Below are 14,371 nucleotides of genomic sequence, written 5' to 3' on the forward strand. Positions count from 1 at the left end.
CAGTTCATTATGTACATAAGTTTGAAGTTTGAATAATATATCAGTTTCTCTGTATACTTGTCCTTACTTTGCGGTCTTTATTTTATAACAATTTCTAATTTTTTCCCAAAAATCCGTCAAAGAAGGTCAATACGATGTCGTCTCATCATCGCACAGGGAAACACGATGTCGTCTGTTCCCCGAAATCTACAAAACTGAAAGCTCAACGTCTAACCACCGAACGTAGGAGCAATACGGCGTCGTGTTGTTACTATCAACCCTTCAAAGTTTCTGTTCCTTCATATCTAAGGGAGAACTAAAACAGTTCAAAATCTCTCTTAACGGAAAAATGGGGGACAAAACGACGAATCATGAAATAGTGGAAACGCCAGAAGAAGAAGCACCAATTTTGGCTGCTGATTCAACACCAGAGCCACCTGCTCTGCCGGGAGACGGCGGCGGTGGAGGAGGATGGGGCGGTGGCTGGGGATTTTCTGCGTTTTCTTATCTTACGGACCTTCAGAATGCTGCTACTGTTGCTGCTGAAGAGATCTCCCGCAATGTACTTCTCTTTTTTCTTTGCGTAAATAAATGTAGCTCATTATCTATTTTGTAGTATCATTTTTCTAAAGAAAAATGCAGCGTCGAATCAAATGTAATAGTAAGTTCATTTCATACATTTGCCTTTTTAAAGACAAATTCTTAGTATTGGAGTGGATGTAAATGATTCGTGTAGCTGACCTCGACTAGTTTGTGACTGAGGCGGAGTTGATTATGATTGATTGATTCATTGATGATTGGAAGCTGATGATATCACTCAACACCTGTGAATAAACTATGCATGGCAGTAATTTTTAATTTTTGGCAAAGCAAGTATTTAACTGATCTACTATCTGACTTAAGGATTTTATGTGTCTCTCCTTTTGAAATTGGCGTGGTTAATACTCCGTTGGTAGCGCATGGTACTCTTCTTTGCTTGTTAACGACATCCGTCAGCGTGATTTTGTCCTCTGTAGGAATGAAAAGGCTTGAATAGAGTTGAATGGATATAGACGATTCATGTAGCAGACCCCAACTAATATGGAATTGACACAGTCGATAATTGATTGATTGATAAGTTATGCAATTTATGGACGTTTCTTGTTGCTGTTTGCTTAATAGTATGTTACTTGCGTTTTGTCATCTTATATCACACATTGAACTAACAATTTCTTCTTTTTTTTAATCATAGTTACAATTTTAAATAGCTACTATGACATCCTTCAGCTACGTCTGTCAGTAATGTAACTGTTGATATTAGGAATAGTTTGGTAAGCCATGTAGAAACTTGAGGAGAATAGTTATAATTGAATATTAATGGACCTCGGGTAACTTATTAGGTTATGTTAGCCCGTTCATCCTCCATCAATGGCACAGCTGCCTCTCAATGGCTGAAGTCTTCTTTTAGGCAAGATGCTCATTGTTTCAGATCTCGATTGGCAATGAAACAGTAATATCGGGAGGAAACTCGTTCAAGGGCGAGGCGGTTTTCCATGAAGGCAAAGATCCCTGTAAACTGATTAACTCTATACTAAGTGTTTTTGTTATATGATCAAAGCCACTGTCGAATGCACCGTAAATAAATATTAGAGATGCCTAATATTCAGATTTTGTTTGGTTGTCACATGTTAGCCAGTTCTAGGGTTTGAAAGAGGCTCATCTAAATGCTGCTGCTTGATCACAGTATTGTGGCGTAACTTCACTTTTAAGGTCCTTCCTAGGACTCGATTGCATCCATTGGAAATGCCATTTAAATTGAGTTAATTTTCCCTTTCTCACCTTCTGTTTTCTGTAGGAACTAGAGTTTTTCAATAAAATCCATCTCAAAAAAAGAGTTTTTCAATAAAATGAGTGATGCCTTTCAACTTAAGTAATGATCTTAAAATTCAGGCCCCATCAACATTTTCCTGTTATTATCCTTCTAGATTTTTTCCCCACAAGCTGGGGTTACTAGTTCTTTCGGCATTATGGAAGGAAAACACTCTTAAAGAGATGACCTTAAATTCCCAGGTGGCTCTATTAGTAGACACTGAATCCTCAGACAAGGACGATTCTGAAGAATCTACTGGTGAAGTGGAAAGTGGAGACGAGAGTGACAAGAGACGCAAGGCTGCTCTAGAAAAATTAGAGAAAGCTAGTGAAGATTCATTACTTGGCCAGGCAAGTAAGATGTTAGTTCAATTGATACACATTGAGATGTATTTTTTTTCCAGGGTTTTATAAGCATGTGAGGCCCTTACATCCCATTTTCTGCCAGTTATAGAGAATTATCTTAATTGTAGAGGTAAATTTGCTTTATTTGTTTGGTATGGTCATGCTTTTAACCATGCTAGAGTAATTTGCAGGGTTTGAAAGTTATTGACCATTCAGTCGAGAATTTTGCTTCAGGAGCGTGGCAAGCATTAGGGAACGCAATCAAAGGAGGTTCAGATTTAGTCCACAAGTATGTCTACTGATATCTGAATTGTCAAATAATTGTGTCAGTCTTCAGTCTGCACTTCAGAAAGATCTACAAAGCTAGATTGGAGCAGCTTTTTAAAACTTGTTTAAAGAACTTATTCCTTACATCATGGGCTGTTTAAGAAGCAACGCTGTACAGTTGATTTTATGGAGGTTTCAGATGATTGGGGATTAAACTTTATTGACTTAAATGTTCCGATGTGCTATTGAATAACCGTAGCATGGTGTAAAATCATAAATTATGACACATGACTTAATGATTTGCCCCCATGCACACACATTCAAATATATACAGATATATTTATACGGAGACACACATTCACACCTATTTATGGACTTAGAAAAGCAGTTACAAATTCCATCAAGGAAAGCTGAAATTGAAGAACCTTTCCTGTAAGCAGGAGAACTGGTTACCCTGCAGCCGTGATCAGTTTTGGTTCATTACCTGGGTGTTCCATCATGTGGCACAGCTGAATTTGCTAAGCTAATGATCTTATAATTTCAGGCTTGAGAGTTCAGCTGTAAATATTGCAGAATCAATTCAGCATGGTGGTTTACCTGCCACAACCGGCTCTGTTGCACCATCCATACTAGAGGTTGGATCAAGATTTGATTCTTTTTTCCATGTCCTCACCTCTGTTATTTATATTTGAACTATTCTGCAGACTGGAAAAACTTTTACTGCTAAAGGAATGGAAGTGATTGAGCTGCTGGGGAAAGAAACTATGGATCTTCTGATATCAGAAACTGGTATTAATGTTGATAAGAGCTCCAAAGAAGCTAAAGGGAAAATAGATGAAGATCAGTATTTTGAGGAAGTAACATTTGATCGATGCTTCTATATTTATGGTGGTCCCGAGCAGTTGGAGGTCTCTTCCTACTAATACTAGTGGTTTTCTTTATGTTCGGAGGTCCCTTTTTATTTTTTATTTGAAAAGCCTATGTCTGATCATATGATTTGTTCACAGGAGCTGGAGGCGTTGTCCAACCATTACGTGATGCTGTTCAACCGGAAAAAAGCAAAACTTCCATCTGATCAAAGGTCTTCTTACGATGGAAAGCTTAAAGAGGTTCAGCAGATTTTTGACTTGAGTTCTGAAGTTGATGGAAGTGATATGGAGTCAGATAAAGGGAAGAAAGTTGATACTGGAACCTGGGACAGCACGGATGAGGTGAAGAATTTGCATGATTCCAGTGTGAGCAAGGCTGCAGAATTGGCAGCAGGGTAACATCGAGCTCTGATATGCTCCATCTGCTTTTCTTTTCTCTTCTATTTTCTTTGTTTGTGCCGGGGTGTCAGTGGTTTTAAGGGGCTACAAAGAGTCCCTCGATTGCTCAACAAGGAGCCAAGCGCTAAGGCTGCTGCACACTACAAAATTAACCCCAACAACAACAACAACAAAAAATCCAGTGTGATCCTACAAGTAGGGTCTGGGGAGGGTAGTGCATTCGCAGCCTTACCCCTACCTTGTGAAAGTAGAGAGACTGTTTCTGATGGACCCTAGGCACGCTACAAAATTAACCCCCAAATAAAAAGTGACCTAAGTTCCCTATTACAACAGCAAAACCGGCTGCAGTTTAGAGAACAGGTCACAGATGCAGTGTACTAATGAATTTTTACATGCTTCGTTCATCATATATAATTGTTAAATTGCAACAGCGAGCCAAAAGACTTGAGCATCTATAGCTTTAAAATATGTACAGGTGTAGTTGGGAGTTGAGGGCTAGCTCACTTGGTGAGCTCCTTGCCTTCTACAGTTGAAGTGGAGGGTTCAAACCCCATCAGTAGCATAGCATCCCCTTTCCCCCCTTTTTAAAAAAAAATGTACTGGTGTAGTTTTGCCCTCTAAATAACTCTGCTTTCCTAATTTACAAATCACCCGTTGAGACAGCAACTAGAACTGTTTTCCCTATTTGCCTTACCTTTTTCCGGCACCAGCAGCCCATCCAGCTCCAAAACAAGCCTTCACTGTCCTTGGCTTCACCTATTTCATTCCAAACAAGCTCAGAATCCATAATTGCCCAACCACTCCTTGATTGCTCAAATTATTGATCAGTGCACCTCTTTTTAAGGGGGTCATAATCTTGTGACTGCACCTCTTATTTATGTGTTGATCAACTATGCGAGGCCATTAATGTGTTGATTGAGTATTCCAGCCTGTGGCCCTTTTACGCAAGGGCTTAGGATGATATTTTGACAAAAAATGAAGAAAGAATAACACTCACTTTTGGAGATTGGCAATTTTTGTTCTATTGGAATTGTTTTTGTGGTCTGACAAGGTTGGTACTACAATTAGCCCATTTGGAGATTACTTCTTCCACCAGAATAAGAATGTAGATATTAAGCACTTCTCAAGTTTTCTTATGTTCTTAGGAAGATCCAAATTTAGAGTTGTACCCTTACATTCTACATGGAACCTGTAATTTTGGCTTGCTCCTCAGGTATTTAAAGGGCATATTATAAAGTTTCCAATTAACTAGGAGCTCATTTAAATAAAAAATTTTGAACATTGTTAATGTAGTGAAAACCTTTTGAGTGGAGAGACATATAAGTCAGAGATCTTTTGAAAAATGTGTTTGACTTACATTCATGTAATGATGATTTATGTATGATCTTTTTAATTATACTGCTTGTATTTGGGGTTCTCCAACATTAATAAAACTATTTGCCTTATTTAAAAGAAAATAAAATTAGTTATGCCTCTCAGGTGTCCATGAAGGATGATACTAGTGCATTTTTGTAGTTTTGATGAAATGAATGAAAGGAGGAGTAATCTGATTGCGAAATTGGACAGCTTTTTGAATCCGAACACTGAGTTTTTGCATAATAATTAATGCTTGGTTACCTGAAAGTGTGCAACTAGTTGTAATAACTTGGTTAGTGGTGTTGATGTCTTGTTTAAATTCATTGCAGATTTGCAAATGTTTTGGCTGGACTAGCTCCCAATGACATGATTCAAAGGACAACTGGGAGACTGGATACCCTTCATTCAGAGGGTGTTCATGTATGTATATACACATTCAGTCTGTCTGCAATTTTATTATGAATGGATGAACAGTATCACCTTTTGAGCATGAATCTACTTGACTTGTAATTGATTGTCTTTTCCAAAACAGAGGCTTTCAGAACTGTGCTGTTTTGCTGTGACTCAACTTCTGATACTTGAGAAATCAATCATTTCCAATGCAAATAAAGTTGCGGACCAAGATGTCAAGGAGGAAACTGGGAAAATTGATTGGCCTGAGGATTCTATTGAAAGAGCAAATGTTATCCGAGCAAAGGCACACTCAATGACCAGATGTGTTAAAGCAGTTTCTTCCAGTTTTGTTACAGGTAAATTTGCGTCAAGTATGTCGTTCTACAATTTGCAAAATAAATTGGCAGTGTAGTAATAGACGGTTTACAGATTTGGTGTTCTCTCGAAAACAGATCGATTCATTTATTTCAATTGTACTAGTTCTCGAACACGTGCGTTGCACGTGTATTCCATGTTAATTAGTATAAATTAACAAAAAGCTAATAAGTTTTGGAATCTGCATTATTAACAATTATTATGTATATTGGATCTCTCAACCTTTTGAGGGAGAAAGGAACTCCATCCATAGAATAGAAATGAATTGCTTAGTATTTTTTTCTTTTTCTTTTTGATGTAAAGAATGCCTTGTAAATAATAGTGGCTCCATACTTGACATCATAGAATCCATGTAAGTTTTTGTTATCATAGAATCTCTGTAAGTTTTTGTTTTAGGGGGATTCTTATCTTTTATTTTTTCTTGGAGTATGTGTGTTCTCACTTCTAACTGCACAATCTTTGTGATGTCCTATTTATAAAATTGTAAGCATCATAGAAAAAGTAGATATTACTATAAACATTTACCATTAATGTATCACGTTATATAATTTTTTATACAGACAACAATTCAATTTTTATTTTTACACTAATCTTCTTCTCTTTGCAAAGTGTCCCACTTATTAGTTACTATTACAAATCACCACCACTCAAAGTAGCAGTATAACACAAAAGGCAACCAATCATTTTACAACATAAATATAATAACAAAATCTAATAAGGGTGCCAAAGATTGCAGCAATCTAACTTCCAGCTTTTGGACCACTACAAAATATACCAAAATGGAACATGAATCAGACACAATAAATAAAGAGAAGAAAATCAAGAAGAATTCAAAAATTAAACATGTGATATGTTGCAGAATGAAGTCCGGCAACACCAATGGATTTTTTGAGGAAAAGAAAAATTTTGACAGAACCAAGAGAAACGAATATACTGATTAGACAATTTGATGTGCATTTTTATAGAGTGAAATAAAGAATTTATGCAAAAATATTACACTACTATTACCCTAGAAGATGAAAGAAACAAAACTGAAATATGAAAACTATATGACTTCCCATCAATAATAATCACAATAAATAAATAGAGTAGTTAATATATCATTTAAGATGGCAAGAACCAATGTTCCCACGTAATTCTATATTTATTGTATTTTCATGTTCATATGCATTGTATATGAAAAGATGTTTAGTAGATTAATAAATTTATTAAAATATACATTTACATTTATGTACAAAAGTGTTATAGAAATAACGTTTGTCTGAAGGCTATGATGGTCATTCATCTTTTGATGGGTATTTTGGTAATTCAAGTTTCTACTTTGGGGCTTCATACTTATAATATAGTATGATGATGTCTGGTTATGCTAAACTCCAAAATACTAGTCTGAATATTGTTTGAAATAATGAGGTTATCATGTTTGGGGAAAGCATGTAGTCTGTCTTAATTATAACATGTTTTTTTTGCCTGTGCTATGAAGAAAGGTTTCAAAAAAAACAAATAGGCATCTCATTTTTGTGTTGTAATGGAAAACGTTTGCCTATCAAGCTCTTTGTTGTAAATAAGTCGGATGATGCATGATGAACTTTATGCTTTCGCAGGCATATCAGATGTGGCTGAAGCATATGTAGCTGCAACCAAAGGTGCTTCTTCTGGTTCACAAGTTTCTCAGAAATCTATCCAGGAGAAAGCCAATGTGTATTCGGAGAATCTTCGTTCAGATCATAGCACAGCCGTGGGCAAGATTCAGGATGGGCTTCAATACTTAACCTATGTGGTCATCTCAATCTCAATGCCTGCTGCTTGAATTTCTTGATGCAAATTTTCAGTTTGTTTTTAGTTTCTTTTTTTCTTTTCCCACGGTGTAAATAACTTGTGTTATGTTAGTTTATTCAACACCTTTATCCTCACACGCCCTTCAAATTGTGAGGAAAAGTTGGCTAAATCGTTGTTATGGTGAACATATATGATGTGACCATCTACTCTTAGCGCAGTCCACCTTCCCTACTGTTTTTTTTTTCTCCTGAAGGGAAGAAATATGTCTATTGTTAATTGAATATTTTACATGTTAGTATTCGGCATATGAATATACTACTTATACCTTTCAAGTTATTCTCATTTTTATTCATCCAGTCGATATCCTTTTCCCATTGATTGTTGTAGACGTAACTTGGAATAATATAGCTCCTAAATAAGTCCACTTTCTTCCATTTACTAGTAATAATTAGCAAAAGGAGTGTATATAGGGAACTCAGGCGGGAAAACAGGCCTAAACTTACCATAATAAAACAGTAGGTACTACAAGGCTTCATCCAAATGTTGAACTCAGGCCTAAATTTACCATAATAAAACAGTAGATACAAGGTACTGATCTGTTTTCTTAATTAATGTATAAAGTAGCCCTTATCTTTGACTTAGTGCAATATCAAAGAAACAAACATCCGATTAAACAATCTTGTAGTCAAGGTGATTAAGTAAATGGATGATGTAGCTGGGTGTGGAGGTCGATAATAAGGTTAGTAGGTAGTCGGGCGTTTTTCTTTTTCTTTCCCATATCGGTAGATTAGTGTTAGTCTAGTATTTTTCTTATTCTTAGGGGTTGTTTGGTACAATGGTGGGATATCCCATGGGATTAGTTATCCCACCTTCTATATAGGATAACTAGTCCCACCATTTTAGTATAAAAGTTATTCTAGGCTTAGCTAATACCCTAAATCAAACATGGGATAAAGTTAATCCCAAACTTTTTTGCAGGATTATTATTCTATCTCATGTACCAAACGACTCCTTAGATTGCTATTACTACCCGCTATTTTCTTATTATTATCTTTCGCTAAAGTTTTCTTAGTATCTTGTTGTCACTGCTTGTTGCATTGGAAACAATCTCTCTACCTTCCCATGGACCTCACTTGTGAGATTTCACCTGCCTTTTTTTCTTTTTTTGGTTGTTGTAGTTGCTTTGCTTGTCAAATCTTCTTAATCTTGAAAGTGAACATAAGTTCATTATTATGTCCATACTGGTCAAAACAACAAGAGAATGATGGAGAAGATGAAAGTTTTGATCCTATGCTTTGTTATGCTCTTCTTTATCCAATTTGGCTATGCAAAGAGTTTCGAGACGCAATCGCCTAAACTTAGCAAGCATTTTGTGCTAGTTCATGGTTCATGTCATGGAGCTTGGACTTGGTACAAGTTAATAGCCTTAATAAGATCTTCTGGACACAATGTAACAGCTATTGACTTAGCTGCTTCTGGGATTAACCCTCAGCAGCCACTTGATATTCCATCTATTTCTCAGTACTTTAATCCACTGATAAATTTCATGGCTTCTCTTCCTCCAAATAATAAGGTAGTCCTTGTTGGTCATAGTCTTGGTGGATTGGCTATTTCGTGAGCCATGGAAACGTTTCCAAAGAAGATTTCTGCTGCTGTTTTTGTCACTGCTGTAATGCCTGGTCCAACTCTCAACATTTTTACACTCATGAAAGAGGTATGCCCTTTTGTTTTTTAGGAATAACAGTCACAGAACATATTTTACTTGATACTGTTTAGAATTCTAGCTTTTTTTCTTGATGTCCCCATTTTGTTTAGTAGTCTTTTGGACAATATTTAGTTGAAATTCAGAAAATAGCTAGTGTTTGGAAGTTGTAGCTGTGTTTTGGATGTGAGTTTCTGTTAAAATAAGTCTTGGGCCTAACTCATACCCAAAATAGTAGCACGAAGGGAGGAGGATTGCCCAAGCCTTATAAGGAGACCAAGGATCTCATCGCGGCCAGAATTCATTCCATTCATCACCCTTCCCCCTCACGCCAAGATCCAAACATTCTTTATCCGAGTTCCACTGTCCGGTCTGGAGCGTGCACAATCATGGACGGGAGGGGGTATTTTTCACCCCTCTTCTGGGAGCCCACATCGACCACAGGTCTGGCTCTGATACCATGTTAAAATAAGTCTTGGACATAAATCACAACCCAAAAGTTAGCTCGAATGGAGGAGGACTGCCCAAGCCTTATCAGGAGACCAGTGATCTCATCCTGATCCGATATGGGATTCATTCCATTCATCAGTTTTCTTTGGAAAGAAAGCTAAAATTTTATCGAGTGGAAAACAACTATTTCACTGTGAGTATGAGAACATATTCCCCATATTCGGGACAAGGGGCGGAACGACCTCTCGATCTACTTACTGCAGCCCAGGAAGAAAAACGTCGTCTAGGCGTTCCCTGTTGCTCCGATCTCCCCTACGCCTAGGACGTTGTCTGGGCCAAGAGCCATAGTTAGTTGCTGTTTCCATTTGGTTATTTCTTCCTCGTTGTTGATACCGGCAAGACCCAGCCAGATGAGTAATCTTCAAACAAGCAATATTTTACCAGTATTTCAAATACTGAAGTTCAGTACTCGCAAATACTGGTAGCCAAACTTTAACTTGCAAACAATGACATCAGTATAGGTGAGTATTTACATCCCATATGTATATTCCAGTCTCTAGCTTCTTGAGTCTTGACAAAGTGCATGTATTTACAAGTTTTATACATCGATTTTGGAAAACATTTTATGTTAAGTATCAGTATTTTGGAGCAGTTCTGATATTATCCACAAATGTGATTTCATAAACAAGAAAAGGCACTAAATTAGAAACTATATAGTTTCCTGAGCTTAGCACTGATTCTATTTATTATGGTTTCTCTCTGGATTAATATCTTTTATTTGCTGTTAAAAGTTACTTAGGAAACAGAATCCACAGCTTGATAATCGTTACACATATGATAATGGAACTAATAATCCTCCAACCACATTCAACTTTGGCCAAAAACACCTAGCAACCTATGTCTATCAGCTGAGCCCTGTCGAGGTAAGAAAACTCAAGCTTTACTCAAAACAATAATTGACTAGAAATTGGACTTAAGTACTTAACCAACCATCTAATTTGTCTCAGGATTTGGCACTGGCAACAACATTAGTGAGACCACTATATTTGTACACTGATGAAGACATGTCAAAGGAACTAATCTTATCACAAGAGAATTATGGATCGGTTAATCGAGCCTTTATTATATGTAATGAAGATAAGGTAGTAACAAGGGAAATTCAAGAAAGGATGATTGAAATGAATCCAACAGATGAAGTGAAAGAGATTGAAGGATCAGATCATATGGTTATGATGTCAAAACCTGTTGAGCTTTTTGTTCATCTTCTGCACATTGCTGAGAAATACTACTAAGTATAGAACATAGCTATTACATCTAATGTAAAACTAACAATCATTCAATAATCTACTTTCCTTCATAGAAAGTATTAAATGTATTGCCTAAGTCAACTAAACATCGCATAATCAATGGTGTTTATGTATTTGTCTAAGCTCACATTTCTCACATTGTGAAGAAAAATAAATAACCATAGTCAAATAACACAATAATCAATGCCTTTAAACGATTAGGTCCTCCAATCTATGTGTAATCTTTTTCACATATGGACTTTCAACTTTTAATTTATCGTACCAAAGCTATAACACTAATTTTATAACGGAAAAACAGTTTAATTGTTTTTATGTCAGAAAAAATAAAAAACGGCAAAAAATATGAATTTCTACTTAGAAATGCAAGTAGGTTGTCACTTCAACCTTTAGTGTAATAAAAATAGAAACATAAATGAATGAGGTTGAATATATAATCCCGTTTCTGGTGCATTATACTGGTTTTTAACATTTAAAAGATAAAAAAAAATATGATTGATTACTTAATTAAAACGGGAATTGTTCAACGAAAAGTACAAACACGTAGATCACGCGTTGAAGTGTTTGCCAAACAAAATAAATTATACTATAAAAAAGATGAAAATAGATTAACATGACAACACAAAGACGATATATTAATACATTAATAGTAAGCATGTAAAATATATTGCTTAACGCGGACTTTTTTGGTTCCAAACATTTGTCCTGAGAAAATTCCTCTTTACCTGGAAAGTTCATTAATCATTAAACACTAATAAATGGCAACAATCAGATTAAAGTTTAACATTAGGTTGGAATTATTCTTGTAAGCAATCTCAACTAATGGAATATTCCACTATACGCGGGGTCTAGGGAAGAGTCGGACCATAAGTGTATATTGTACGCAACCCTATCGTGTATTTCTGCAAGAGGTTGTTTTCACGGTTCGAATTCGTGACCTCCTGATCACATGACAACAATTTTACCAGTTACGCCAAGGCTCTCCTTCGATCACAGGCAATTTAAGTTATTTAATTAAGCATTTTAAGATAGGAAATAATACACAGCTGATCATTTTTTAAAACATATTTAAGAAAATAATACTATTCTTTGTTTATTCCATAAATGTCAAATTTTTTATACTAATGGCAGATAGAGATTGTGCACATAATTAATGAGCAGCCAAAATGCACAAATTATGGGATATTTATTTTTTTCACACTCTCTCTGTATTTTAAATTAGGGATTCAGTTATATTCTCATATTTTTCATTACATTTCTCTCTCTTCTTTAACGTTACACCCAATTTGTTCACTTAATCATTGTGAAACTAATACTACATATTCAATTATTCATTATATATATTTAATATAACTTTTTAGAGGAATTTTGTGTATACTATTGTATTAATATAGGGGAAAAGGTAATATACATGGTATAACTCTTCAATTATATTTTTATTGAAGTATAATATTATATATTCCTGGTATAATTCATTTTTAGAGGTATACTAATGTATTAATATACATAGTATAATTCAATATATGTTATAATAGTATTAAGGTATTATATTACATATATATGATATAATATTTTTTTAGAAACGCCATGTATATAAATATTAATGTAAGAATATACCTTCTGTGACTTTTTTAAGAATATATCATTTAATGAGAAATATTGTGTATACTAAGGTAATAATATATAATAAGAAAGTACTCCTTGGTATAATCCTGATATAAATTTACATGGTTTATAATGTATATATATCTCAAATATACAGTACATTTTTCTTGAAACATATGTATTTTATTTTTTCGAATATAAAAATGTATACTTTCGCTAGATAATGTTATGTAAAAAGGTACATGTACTTTTTCTAGTAAAAAGATCCATGTATGGAATATAGAAAATCGGTTATGGAATAAATTAGTTTCCAACAAAAAAAAAGGAAAACATATTACCATTTAAATATGTTAGGGATTGATTTCAAGAGTAAATATAGGAAAAAATGTCAAAAAGTACTAGAAATATTTTCATTAAGGAAATAAATGCATTGGGTGCATAATTATAAGTAGATGATTTAAATGTATCTACTAGAAATATAATTATTTAGTTGTCGTATATAAAATAACTATTACTACTACGGTTGTGGAAACTTTGCTTAAATTATCCCTTTATGTTTTTTGCCCGCCAATGTTGATGCGTGTATAGCTACTACATGCAATAAAAAAAATGCCACTTGTCTCGTGTCCTTGCAATGGCCACATTGGTCAATTAATTTCTTATTTTAATAGCCATGCAATAAATGGATAAGGTTGCTAACAATACTTTAGCAAAGTGTCACATTCACAAGTTTGAAACCATTCAAACCCTTCTTTCTCACTTATCTTTAATTTACGTTATTATTTGAGAGAGAAAAACAAAGACCTTTTTTTCTTTTTGTGTCCCTTGGTGTTTTCAAAAGGCCAAATTAGTTTCTTTCTTTTCTATAGCCATTGGAGGAGTACTTTCTTAAAACTATATATATAAATAGACAATTGTGAATGTGTTTATTCTTACAAAGAGAAATTAATACGCGGAAACTAGAAAAAGAAACTGAGAGATTTATCATTATTATTGCTTGTACTAGTATTGTTCGTTGTTTGCTGCTATTATCAATATGGTGATTCAAAGGTTGGAAATATGTATAGAGATGGTGAAAATGGCGATAGAGTTTGTGGCTGTGGTTGTAGATGCAGTTGGTACTGTTATTTCTAAAGACAATTCTAATTCCTCATCTTCATCGTCAACACAGTCTATTCTTCCAACTCCCTACGTTGGATTTTAAGATGTAAAGAGCTTTAATTCTTGGGATAAAAATTATCGTCCAACGGATCCTAGAAGAAGGTGACTAGCGCAAACAAATGACTTCTTTTCAATAGAAAAGAATATCCGAACCAATTCAGTTGGCTAATCAATCTCAAAGATCTTATTGATCGGCTAACCTTTTAGTTTCTTTTTCTTTTTCTTTTCTTTTTGTTAGATTAAGCATCATGAAACCGTGAGAATTCATATAAACGGCCGGTCCAACACATTTAGAATTGAGACGTAGTTATTATTGTTATTTTCTTTTCTTTTTTAAGAACTTCATTTCTTTAGATGCATCTGTTGGTATATAGGAGCTTAAGTTTGGGTAGGTTTCTGAGATTCTCATACAGATTTCTTGTTAAAGTTTGTAGTTTGTAGCATAGTAAATTAAATGTAACTCAACTCATAATGTTTATTGTCTTCTTATAAGTGTTCTTCACTTTGTTGTTATAATTCTCCTAATTGTTTAGTTAAATTTT

At 34.8% G+C, this 14,371-nt stretch overlaps 2 protein-coding genes across 2 annotated transcripts; both read left to right on the forward strand.

The window, feature by feature from the left end:
* The first annotated feature begins 223 nt into the window (after nucleotides 1–223).
* On the forward strand, nucleotides 224–7,914 carry LOC107798405 (uncharacterized). The gene is made up of 9 exons (XM_016621387.2): nucleotides 224–541; nucleotides 2,029–2,178; nucleotides 2,364–2,461; nucleotides 2,984–3,074; nucleotides 3,144–3,347; nucleotides 3,447–3,703; nucleotides 5,393–5,483; nucleotides 5,596–5,812; nucleotides 7,433–7,914. Exons 1-9 carry the CDS (start codon nucleotides 329–331, stop codon nucleotides 7,636–7,638), a joined length of 1,527 nt encoding a protein of 508 aa, XP_016476873.1. The 5' UTR covers nucleotides 224–328; the 3' UTR covers nucleotides 7,639–7,914.
* Nucleotides 7,915–7,962: 48 nt separating this feature from the next.
* On the forward strand, nucleotides 7,963–11,438 carry LOC107798402 (methyl jasmonate esterase 1-like). Its single transcript, XM_016621381.2, has 3 exons — nucleotides 7,963–9,321; nucleotides 10,551–10,682; nucleotides 10,767–11,438. The coding sequence occupies exons 1-3, from the start codon at nucleotides 9,229–9,231 to the stop codon at nucleotides 11,049–11,051; spliced, it is 510 nt and encodes a 169-aa protein (XP_016476867.1). The 5' UTR covers nucleotides 7,963–9,228; the 3' UTR covers nucleotides 11,052–11,438.
* The last annotated feature ends 2,933 nt before the right edge of the window (nucleotides 11,439–14,371 follow it).

Source organism: Nicotiana tabacum, chromosome 24 (assembly GCF_000715075.1).
Source record: "Nicotiana tabacum cultivar K326 chromosome 24, ASM71507v2, whole genome shotgun sequence".
Lineage (NCBI taxonomy): Eukaryota > Viridiplantae > Streptophyta > Magnoliopsida > Solanales > Solanaceae > Nicotiana > Nicotiana tabacum.